This window comes from Rattus norvegicus, chromosome 4, assembly GCF_036323735.1.
Source record: "Rattus norvegicus strain BN/NHsdMcwi chromosome 4, GRCr8, whole genome shotgun sequence".
Taxonomy (NCBI): Eukaryota; Metazoa; Chordata; class Mammalia; order Rodentia; family Muridae; genus Rattus; species Rattus norvegicus.
In genome coordinates this window covers 124,888,715-124,901,113 of record NC_086022.1, presented here as the reverse complement: position 1 = coordinate 124,901,113, position 12,399 = coordinate 124,888,715, and the positions used below count along the sequence as shown (strand labels likewise).

The 12,399-nt window shown below is 48.7% G+C and overlaps 1 protein-coding gene across 7 annotated transcripts in view; it reads left to right on the top strand.

Annotated features, from left to right (window-relative positions):
* The window catches only part of Iqsec1 (IQ motif and Sec7 domain ArfGEF 1), a 319,435-nt gene that overhangs the window by 144,238 nt on the left and 162,798 nt on the right, over positions 1-12,399 (top strand). Inside the window, exon 1 of one of the 7 annotated variants that reach the window (XM_039108756.2) lies at positions 7,119-7,198. The exons of the other annotated variants lie outside the window; for them this stretch is intronic. Coding sequence (XP_038964684.1) covers positions 7,182-7,198 — 17 coding nt within the window. The 5' untranslated portion in view covers positions 7,119-7,181. Of the gene's footprint in view, positions 1-7,118; positions 7,199-12,399 lie in introns of those variants that run through there. 7 annotated transcript variants of the gene reach the window in all.

Genomic DNA, 12,399 nt, shown 5'->3' with positions numbered 1-12,399 from the left:
CAGGGACTGTTTTGTGGAATCTACGGATGAAGGATCTGAAAATGAATGACTGTTCCGAGGCATAGCTTCAGAGGCACGAGTGGGATTTGAAGGGGACTCTGCTCCAAGTCTTTCCTCTGGGGTGCCAGGCTCCACTGCCTTTGAGTGGCTGTCCCTACACCTTCCGATTCCACCCAAGTCTCGGCCTGTCATCACAACTCCCAGACATTGCAGAGAATGAATATGGGGCTGTGAGTGACAAGGAATACCAAGGTGCCTTCATGTGGGCTGAAGTCACAGAAAGTCTCTGAGGATTACCTTGAGTGACAGGGAGTCACTGCCACTGAAAGAGCTGGGGTAGTGTATTCCAGAAAGCAACAGAGAGCAAAGGCTTCTGTGGCATTTTTGAAGAGGACATTTGAGTGGATACTATGCAGATTTGGTGAATTAACAGAAAAGAACAAGACTGGAGTGGAGTCAGTCTAGAAATTTGTGCTGAGTGCAGGAAGGAGCAATGAATAGCTAGTAGTGCCATCTAAGAGCCCTCTGGTTCCTGTGTGGCTTAGGTAAGGAGGCAAGAAGACCTTTTGAAGGCATCTGTGGAGCTCTGACCAAATGCAAGGTAGTTGGTGAAGGATATGTTGTGAGGACGGCATGTGGACTTGGGGTACAGTGTTGTGAAAGAACTGTGCTTGAGGATAGTGCTGAGAGGAGCATAGGCCCAGAAGGGCTGGGGAGCCAGTGTTCCCACTGGAGACCTGCCTGGAGTGGCCCTACAGTATAATGGATAAGCAGTACCTTCACTCTACGGAAGAACTTCTATTTTCCCAGGTGTCAAAAAGGATAAGTCAGAGCCTGGAGCACTTGTTGAAATTTGCAGATCATTCTGTCAGAGCAGAGCCTCAGAAACCATCAGATATATTCAATCTTCCAGAAGAAAAACTGAGGCTCTAGGGCAAGATGGGCAAAACTTCCCATGGCCAACATTCTATCTGAAGTCATAGGAGGAGTCTGATACTGCTGACATGGTTTGGAGCCCCTCAAGGAGTCCCAGGAGGTTGGACCTGAAGCAGTTCCTAAGTCCTAATACAGACAGGTGACCTGGTTTGTGACTTGGCCTCTATGCTTTGCTGTCAGGGCTGTGACCCAGACATAAGAACCATCTAGCTCACAGTCTCATTTAGTGAGCCCTGTCCTATATGGACAAAGCCCCTGCTAGATAGGGGGCCACACTGAACTGCATTTCCCACAGCCAGGTAGAGATTGATTGGCAGTTTGGACTGCTGTGCTTCTCAGAGCTGCAGCCCTCAATGCAGAAACAAATGGGACATGTTCCAATATAACTTTACTTACAGAGGCAAGCTAGGGGCCATGGTGGTTTGTTGTGGTGGTTGATTTATCTCTGATCTGCACACACTAATTCCTGATAGCCCTGAGTCTAGTGAAGGCCGACTGGAGGCTGCAGAACACTCTCCTGGGTTTGAGCCCTTGCTTTCCTCCTCCCAGTTTACCTTCCTCATCTCTCTGGGCCTGAGTCAGGGATCTGAGATCATGTTCAGCCTTGCGACTGAGAAAGGCTGACCAGGAGATGCATGCATCCCTACAGACTGAGCTAGTCACTTCCGCTGGCTGTTACGAGCAGGTCACCTAAAATATCAGCAGCCACACCTTAGGACCTTAGGTTTGGAGACAGAGGAGACCCTAAGGTGGGCATTAGGTCAGGCCAGCCTTACCTAATGGACCAGGCCTGGCTAAGCAGCCATGAATGTCCCTTTCTACTGTGCTGGTCCCCAGGCATACTGTTATACCCTTCAATAGGCGATGCCGAATTAGACATGAAATGCTGGCGTTGGGAGAGAACCCCTCCCCTCCAGTGGACACTGTCTTCACTACCCTCTGGCAGTGACCTTTGAAGGCCTCTCTTGGAATCAGCCTGGGCAGAGCCCTCTTGGCTGCGCTTTTATCTTAATCATTTGCTCAGCGGGTGTATATTTGACATGTAATTGTCTTCCTGGGGGAAATTAATTTTCAAGGCTTTGAATAGTCTTTATTAAAATAAAGAGAACAGTCAATTCCTGCATTGCCCCCAGAGCGTGAGGGCACTCGGTGTACTTCCTGAGAGACACGTGGACCATTCTGCTCTTGGGGTTGCACAGGGTTGCTAGTCTGTGTACCCAGACCCATAGAATACGATTTGAATCTCGATACTCAGGAATAACGCTGAACCTCAGGGTCCTGGAGCACAAATTGAAGGCCCCGTTGCATGAGCCTGTACATACATCAGTGCTTCCAGTTTTAGGGGCACCAGCTGGTATTTGCAGGTCAGACCATTACACTGCTTCCTCTGCCCCACATCTCCTATGCAGGTTCAGGTTCTCCCTCCTGCCCCCACACAGCGAGCTTACTCTACTGAATAGCCAGAGGGTCCCTGATAAAACCTGGACAGTTTATGTCTCATTACTACCTAGTCTTGAGAAAGAGAGGGCAGGGATGAGGACCACAGGCTTTAGAGGCAGAGAGCCCTTGGCTGAGTGTGCCCTTCCCCCGTAGAGCCTCAGTTACACAATCTGCAGACTGAAATAGCGACCGGCTTTAGAGCGACCCTAAGGATCTAGAGCGGTGGAGAGTGTGGAGAGGGAGAGAGGATCCGTGGTGGTTTGAATGAGCATGGCCATCTAAGGCGTAGTCCCTAGATGGTAGAACTGTTTAGGAAGGATTAGCAGGTGTGACCTTTTAGGAAGAGGTATGCCAAGGAGCCCATCTCAGGCTCTCTCCCTCTCTTTTCTGTCTCCAACTTGCCAATAAATTGTAAACTCTCAGCTACTGCTCTAGCACCATGTCTGCCTGCCTGCTGCCTTGCTATCCACCATGATGATGGTGGGCTCACCATCTGAAGCTGTAGCAGCCCCCAATTAAATGCTTTCTTTATATGTTGCCTTGGTCACGGTGTCTCTTCACGGAAATAGAAAAGTAGCTAAGACAGGGTCTGAAGGTCACTGCTGCTGCAGACTTCTGGCTAGCTCCAGCAGCCAGGTCCCTAAGCCAGGTCCTGGCAGCAGCTCTGTGTGCTCAGTGCTTCACAGTGTCCCTGTGCCAAGGGAATGTCTACTAGGAACACACGGCAGAGCCAGAAACTGTTTTTACAGTTTCGAGGGCAATTGGTCCATCGCTAGGGACGAGTCATTGGGGACATCCCTCCCATCCCTCCCAAGAGAGCCGCGGATGACTGAAGAGGTCAGCATTTCTTCCTAGGGGGAGTTTAGCAGAATGTTAGCATAATAGCCCATGCATTGTTCCAGATACGCTCCAAGTTTGGGCTCCATCAGAATCATCCCACAGACCCTGGCCAGACTGCTTTGCCCCTTCCTCCACACCCATGGGGAGCCAGGCTGTGCTGGACCACACTGAAGAGAAACCCTGCCTCCCGTCCATATCAGCTTGTCGCCTACTTTGTGGGTATATGAAAGGTTTGCCATTTATTTCCTAAAAAGGAGCAACACAGAAAAAAAAACAAAAGCAAAGCAGTTTTGTCAGCCCTTTTAAAAGTATGCCTTAGTGTGTTTCCATTGCCAAAACAGAATACCAGGGGCCCACTAACTTACACAGGAAAGGGCTTTACAAGGCTCAATGCCGGCAGCAGAAGGCCCGGCCAACATGGTCCTGGCATCTTTGTGAGGGTGCCTTGCTGCATCGCAGCATGGAAAAGGAACAGAAAGGGAGATAGCCATATGCAGAAGAAGCCAAAGCATGAGTGGCGTTACTTGAAACAATAGTGTGAGAACTGATAGAGCCATGGGGAGCCTCAGGGAAATGCCACCTATTGTGAGTGTGGCACTCCTGTGACTCCTACTACCCTATCAGGCCTAATCTTCTGAGGGCCCATCAGATCAGTGCTGCCCCACTAGGGACCAGACATACAGAACTTTGAGGGGCAAACCACATCTAAGCCATAGTAAACTCACTTTGTAGTTTACCTAGACTATATTGTGGATTATATGGAGATGGGGGTGTCATCTAACATTAGGGCATGTGACACAAATATACAAATAATTAATTAGTTATTAATTAGTTATTGAGATAGGGTCTCACTATATAGCTTGGAACTTGCAATGTAGACCAGGGTGACCTCTCAAAATTACAAAATCTGTCTGCCTCTGCCCTCCCCACAAGGGTTGAGATTAAAGAAATATGCATATTTATTTATCTATTTATTTATTGTGTGTGTGTGTGTGTGTGTGTGTGTGTGTGTGTGTGTGTGTGTGTGTGTGTGATATAGGTCAGAGGACAGTTTTCAGGAGTTGATTCTCCCCTTCTACCATGTAGGATCTGGGGTTTGATTGCACTCAGGTCTTAAGGCTTGGTGGCAAGCACCTTACCTGCTAAACCATCTTGCTAGCCTAAATCATTTTATTTTTAACATATTGCCAGTTTGGTGGTGTACTCCTATAATACTTGGGAAGCTTGGACAAGATTAGAACTTCAATGCCAGCCTTGATTGTAGTAAGTGTGAGATCAGCCTAGGCTACCCAAAACTCTCTCCAAACAAATACACACATATACATACATACACACACACACACACACACACACACACACACACACACACACTACCACCAACACCAACACCAACACCATCACCACCATCACCACCATCACCACCACCACCACCACCATCACCACCACCACCACCATCACCACCACCACCACCATCACCACCACCACCACCACCACCACCAACACACCACCAACAACAACAGCAACACTAACACCACCACCAACAACAACAACAACAGCAACACCAACACCACCACCACCACCACCAACACCACCACCAACAACAACAAAACAAACGAGCCCATAAACCAACAGCAACACAGAATTTTAGCAGAAACCAGCTTGTAGCTGAAGAAACTGTATTTGAGCTCTTTCTTTCCTTGGGGCTCTTTTCAGGTTAGAATGGGAGAGACAGCTTCCTGGTCACTCATTTACATGACCAGAGGCTTCAGGCTTTTTCCTTTGCTTTTTTCTTTTCTTTTTTTTTTTTTTTCCCCGGAGCTGGGGACCGAACCCAGGGCCTTGCGCTTGCTAGGCAAGCGCTCTACCACTGAGCTAAATCCCCAACCCTTTCCTTTGCTTTTTAAAAATGGAGGAAAGCATCATAGCCACAACAGTTTGGCTGGGCCTGGTGTGTACACTTACACTCTTAGTATTGGGAAGGAAGGTCTCATGTATGGGACCAGTATAGTAAGATTTTATCTCAAAAAGGAAGAAGGAAGGAAGGGGGAGAGAAGGGAGGGAACAAAGGAAGGGAAGGAATGAGAAAAAGAATTTTAACTATATTTAAGTTCATTGTTATGATAGTTATTATTGTCAAACTAACAAGATCTAGAATCACCTTGGAGACAAATCTCTGGGCAGGTCTGTGAGGAAGTTTCTAGATTAAGTTAATTGAAATGGGAAGATTCACCATAACTACCAGACTGAATAAAAATGAGAAAGCAAGCTGAGCACCAGGTTCCTCCTCTGCATCCCGGCTCACATGAATGTCAGCTTTTCCCAGCACCATTCACTGCAGACTGTCTTTTCCTTCACGAGTAGTCTCGTCACCTTTGTCAGGAATCACTGGGCCCTGTTTGTGAGTGTTTCCTTGCTTTCTTTTTACTCTGTCCTCCTATAAGCAAGGCTGCATTGGCCACACCCACACCTGTTTGCTTGTGGATTGTCTGGGGCTGCTTTCTAGAGAAACTGGGGAATCAGAGCCAAAAGAACATTTGGCTTCCAAAGCCATGAATATTGTCTGTGCTGCCCTGCATGACCCCATCTTCCCTCCTCGGCCTGTGCTCCCTCAGCCATCCCAAGCCTTTAGCACCTCAGTGCTTTCCTCCAAAACCGGGGAGGGGTCAGGATATCACCCCCCCAACACACACACACACACACACACACACACACACACACACACACACACACACAGAGCTTTCTTCTATTCCCTAAGGGCTGGTCCCAGCCTTGTAAGGACCCCTTACCCCCACTTCCCCCAGGGTCTGTTGAAGAATGGTAAAGCTCTGACAGCATCCTAGAGGTGCTCTGATGCCCCTGATGGCAACCTTTAAGTTATTAAATGGTGGGAAAGCTGAGGGCAGGTCTAGTGGGATGGAGCCACTGGGGATTCATCGGGAGGGAGACTGATCTGGAAGCCCACAGTTGTCCTCAGAGGTGAGCACAGCTTCCTCAGGAAGCCTACCCTAACCATTCTAGACAAACTATGCTTTATGGTGCCTAAGGCTGGCAGAGCCCCATTGTCTATCCCCTATCCAAGTATGATATCCTTCATTTATGCAGCCTTAGACTATGCGGGGACCTTCCTGGCTGCTTACCGCTGCCAGTGATCTTGCAAGCCTTGCTTTGCAGTAGGTCTAGTAAAAGTCAGGGACTTGCAAGGTCACTGCATTTTTTTTTTTTGGTTGCTCTTAATGACTGGTAAAGCTCGGAAATTCATAAAAAGTACAAGCTTATTGGGGCCTCAGAGGGCTGGCAAGTCCAAGATTGAGTGGGTAGCGTCAGGTAAGACCTGGTGCTGCTTCTGTTGCTGGTGGAAAGCAGAAGGGTCAATGAAGCATGCAAGGGATGTGAACAGGAGGAGGAACCATGTCATAGCAGCTCTGACTTGAAAGCAGTGCCCATTTCCTCCAGATAGACCAATTCATGAAGCTCCACCCCAAGAAGGGGTGGAGCAACAGCTAGGCGCCTCCCTTCCTCAGTCTTCCAATTTAACGTAAGTGTCAAGGCCTGGGCTATGTGGTAGGTGGGTCTCTCACTGTACTGCACTAAGTGCTGCAGGAGCTAGAAGGCTACATTCTGAACCAACTGAAGAGTTTAACTGACTCCCTCGGGGACTGACTGTGGAGTGCCATTGGTGCTATTGTGTCCTGGTGTACCCCAGGAGGCAGCCCATGTCTCTTGGCTCTCATTCTCCACTCTCCACTTGCAGGTAACTGGGATTCAAAGCCCCCCCACCCCAGGCTGTCAGAATGGGCCATTCCTGAGACTCACTCTTTTTTTTTTTTAAATTAGTCATTATATTTGTTTACATTTCAAATGTTATCCCCCTTCCCTCTTAACGCTGCATTCAAAGAGGACACAGAGGTAGCCTGGCCTCTTGAAAAACTGAGAGTCACTAGAAGAGCTATCAATGTCACAGCAGCATGGTGGAGGCTCAGAGGTGAGTCCAGCTCCCTGTGGCAGAGGGGGAGTCCCTTCTTGTAAGTTTCAGAGGAAAAGGTTCTGTGCTACATGGCTGATGAATAGCCTGTGTCGTACTGCACGCAGTCGAGCTATTTCTGATAGCTGGATGGTAGGGGGATAGAACAGGGCCCTGCCTTTCAGGGAGTGAATGTATGATGTTGAGGACATGGGGGAAGTAGGGAGGAGAGCTACTTTAGTTAATGTGCATCCGTCATATGGGGCGAGTCACAGATGGCCTGGTAACCTGGGGCCTGTACACAGAATCAGTGATGAGGGAGGGGAGACACAGTTCAGATGTGCATGAACTAACTGAGCAGCAGCCTAGTCTGGGTTATCTTGATTTCTCCAGTGGCTGAGGTGGGGACACTGGTCCTCATTCTGCATCTGTCCAATTATTGGTCCCCATGGCACTCCATAGTGGGATCACATGGCAAAACCAAGCCACTTGCCTATAGGCTAAGGAATAAAACAGAGAGAGAGGAAGAGGCTGGCATTCCACACTCCCAGTGACCTTCAGGCCTCATTCCGGGCCCCACCTCTAAGGTTCCACTGTTCCCAAGAGCACCCAATGGGGACCACACTGGAACCACTGTGCCTTTGGAGACTTTCCAGAACAAAACTGTTATGTTCACTTCAATTATGCCTAATCTGAAGACTGTTGTTGACTGTGGGTGGGGCTACATGGATAAGGCTCATAGGAGGATTGGTGGATGGCCTTGTCTGAATGTCTGTGTTGGAGTAATTTAGCCCCTGGCTGGAATTTTTTAAATTCCAAAATATTTTAGATTTACAGAAAATGAAAACAGTGGTGCAAACAACAATACCTCCCACATGCCTAGACCATTCCAAACACCAGGTAAACAAGCATGGCACACAGAACTGCCCTGCTGGCGGCTGCAGTCACTTCCCCTGAAGCAAACAAATCACAGAGCAGCAGTACTTGGCAAGTGGCACGGAGTTTGGCTATGAGCCTGGGTGGTATGGGCCCCATATGTCACATGCACCCCACCTTGGTGTCCTGATCACTTGTGTTGTATATTTTATCTTATTCCTGCTAAAGAAGGAAGGAGAGGGAATAGTCTGTGCCCAAGGCACCCATGCCCTTCCCTAGGGGCACAGACCCTCTTGTCCCTGTGAATGCATTAACTGTGCTGTCCCCATGTAGGACAGCACCTCAGGATCTGTCATTCCTTCTGCTCCTCAATCCTTAACTGCCCACAGAATGTGCTTTGCCCACACTCTGGGCATCAACTTCCATGCTGCCATTGGCCCTGCAACAGCTGCCTGTGCCATCAGTTTGGAGTTGGCGTCTGTAGGCAGGGCCCTGAAGGATGGACATGTTTGAACTTGAATGAGATCTTGCCTTTGTCACCTGTATCCCTTTCTGTGTCTATTGTATTGGCTTTCTGGACAGTCCCTGATTGAAGCCTTGCCCGACAATCTAGCAAGGATTCTTAAAGGAACTCACCAGCCTGAATATGGGGAACATGACCCTGGCAGGCCTGGCTCTTCTTCCCCATTCCCTCTGCCTTGCTAAAAAACATTAGATTACAATTTCTAAAGCTAGCCACCAAGGTCTAGTCCCTTATTTAGCCAATCCCTTCTCTTAATGCTCACTTTCAAGGTCCAGCTATCAAAGTATTCAAGTCCAGCAATCAAAAGCCCCATTTAGCTCACCTAATTAACATTAAAATTAAAGACCTCATCCTAATGACATTTCCCCCCTTTACCTTTAAAAACTGTCATTTTCCTATGGGCCATATCTGTCTCTATCTAGATTCTTTTATTGTCCCTACCCTCTGGGACAAATAGTTCTTCCCCCTCTCCTTTTTCCCTTCCCCTTCTCCCTTGTCCTCTATCTCCTGTCTTTGTCTCTTATTCCCTCGCCCTTTGTCCCTCTGGGGAAAATAAATCTCCTTTATGCTGAGAACTTCGGCTTGGGGTTCCTGAGCCAATACAGCTCTGGTGTGTATGGCGCCACTCCTGCTTTATTTGTGAGGTGTGCTTGGTCAGGTAATGCACAGTTCTTATTCATGGTGTGCGCATGCTCAAGCACTGCATGGCTCTTTCCAACTTCCCTTTTCTTTCTGTTTGTTTTGGTTTGACTTTCCTGAGACAGTCTTAGTATATTGCCTTGGCCTCAATTTCCTAGGCTCAACCCATCTTCTCACTCCAGCCTCTCGAGTAGCTGGAACTTTAGGTGCTTAACCTCCCAACCTGAAACAGCCTTCTCTTATTGACTGCTATTTTGAAGCTCTTTCCTTGCCAGGAAGTTCTGACTAGCTAGGAGTCTGTTCAATGAGGTCTCCCAAAGGCTTTCTACCTGGATCTGCTCAGCTCTATTCCAGACCCTGATGAACAAAGCACTTTACCCTGGGGGCCTCCCCTCACATCTCTGAATTGTAGGAATTCTCTGGAGGTCATCCGCAGGAGGGAGGAGGGTTCTGGGAGGCCTAGCGCTCAGCAACGAGCTCACAGATGGCTGCCTGTGGAAGTGCCAACCCAGCTAGTGTCTGGGCAGTGTGGGCGTCCATGTGGACTGAGTCAAGATGTGCATACGTTTCCACCCATAATTCTGCCCAGAATATTCCCGAAGTAAGCTCTTAGAGACTGAAACCAAGCAAATGTCTCATATCATTGCATTATGACTAAAAAATGTTGGCAATGGTGTTGACATCCCCAAATAGGGGGTTTGCCTTATAATATACATTGTAACACATAAGAGAGGAACCATTAGAAATTAGGGTTGTGGAGACTTGAGAGGTGACTCAGCAGTTAAGCATAGGTACTTAGACCTGAGGTCTATTCCCAATATCCTCTGTTGGGTGGCTGGTAACCACCTGTAATGCCAGCTCCAAGCAGTCCAACATCTCTGGCCTCTGTAGGCATCTGCACTCACATGTACAAACCCACACATAGATACACATGCATACACCCAGTTGGTTGGGTAATTCCAGCTCTTGGAATCCAGGGACAGGAGGATTGCTGTAAGGCCAAGGTCAGCCTGCTCTATATAATGAGTTCCAGGCTAGATATGTCTCACAAAAGAAAAACAATAGGGTTTTTACAATGAGGCCAAAGGCTGCTTATGAAATAATGGATACAGGAGAAGCACAGCTACTGGAATCTCAGGTATCAGTCACATCACTAGGCCAGGCCAGGACTAATGTCACGGAAGGGGGCTGGCTCTAGGTGGGGGTTGTGGGTGGTCTGTTTTTCTTAGGGACTTTTTGTCTGTGCCCACTCGACATGTGTGCAGGCCAAAGAACAACCTTGGGTGTTATTCCTCAGGCACTTTATACTTTATTTTTGGAAACAGGATCTTTCACCGCCTTGGAGCGTCACAGTTCAGCTAGATGGGCCATCCAGGGTCTAGAGAGCCTCCTGTCTCTGCTTCCCTGGCATTGGAATTACAGGCATATGACGTAATGCCTGAATGCTGGGGACTGAACTCACATCAGCAGTCATGTGAGCAATCCCCCATATCTGTTTTCTGCATAAAGCATTAGGGTGGCATGAAGCATTGGCTCTCAGTGCCCACACATCAGTATGGGGCTGGCCACATAGGCATGGTGTAACCTTGTTCAGTGCTGTAGGGAGGAAACAGGATGCTGTGGGTCCTCATACATCTTTCTGGTCAGATCCAGAGGCCAGCTGACAGAGTTAAGGACCCCATCACATGCCCATGCATCCAGCCATGAACCAGAGCACTACAGTTGGACGTCTGACCAGGGTTTGGTTGAACGGGGCTCTATATTTAGGTGGTCATCAGCAGGGCCTGAGGAAGTAGGCATCCAGTCAGTAGGAAGAGAAGAGAGACCACTGGGGTTGGGGATTTAGCTCAGTGGTAGAGCACTTGCCTAGGAAGCGCAAGGCCCTGGGTTCGGTCCCCAGCTCCGGAAAAAAAAAGAACCAAAAAAAAAAAAAAAGAAGAGAGACCACCAAGACGTAATGAGGGACTTTATCAGCCAGGTGCCCAGCAAGCCCTCCTCTCAAACTTCACTATTGAAATGATTCCATTGAAATCCTACATATGTCCCATAGCTGCTGTGTGTCCTCAAGAAAGTGGATTAACTCCTCCAAGGCTCAGTTTCTTCACACAGAATGTAGAAAGTCATCGAGCTGGTCATTGTGAAAATGAGAAAAAGAAATGTTAGGGGAGCCTACTGTTCAGTTGGTTGTGGTGGCCATACGGTGGCGATCACATGGGTTGACTTAGGGTGGAGATCACATGGGTTGGTGACTGCTTGCTTCACTTCTCTAGGTGAGCTAAAGAGGACCAGGCACTCCAGGTTGCAAAAGACATGAATCCACTTTTCTATAGTCAGAACTGACTGGTCCATGCTGAGTGTGGGGTGCTGGTGTCTTTCCTGCCTCACCTGATTTTCCCCTGAGGCCTGCAGTGTCTGAAGTTCCTCTTCACTCTACTGCTGGTGCCTCAGCCCTGGCTCCTCGGCTGGGCGTCCTGGCATAATGCCTCACCTCTCTTAGGCTGTTTTCATCAGGCGTGGAGGATCCAGCCCTTCCTCCAAGGTTGGAGAGGACAGCAGGACACAGGTGTGGGGGCATCCAGATGGCAGAGCCAGCTGCTCTGAGGTAACAGGAAAGTAATGGTGTGGTTTTAAACAAACTTGCCATTGCCTGGCCAAGAGAGCAGGAGCCTGTGGTCTGCTTCCAAGCCTGAGGAGGAGGGAGGACATGATCTATTGGTGCTGCTGAGTACTGGAGGGGGGTTAATTAAAAAGGTGGCTGGAAGATGAATTTCTAGAGGCACAAATTGGAAACCAGTGGAAGCTATTGATCTGCTTAATGGGAAGCCGATGGAGTCGGAACGGGTGGTGGCCAGGCTGAGGGTGGGCATGTGGATGAATCCTTCTCCTCAGCTGCCTTCTGAGTGGGGGCATGGGCAGGAGGGTTGAGGTAGAGCCCATTCTGACACCCTAATAGGGAGCTCAGAGGTCTCATCCTAACCCCTTGTCACCTCCAGTGGCCTGGTTTTGACAAGTTGATAAATGTCTTCATGCTTAGCTCCTGTTATCCTGCTTCCTGGTAAGGTGGGAAGAACTAGGAAGGGATGAGTGAAGGTGAGTGTGACAAGCCTAAGTTCTCAGTGCTGCTGGCAGACCATGGGGAGCCAAATCGCTGCCCTCCAGGCTCACATGTGTAATGCCAGGGAAG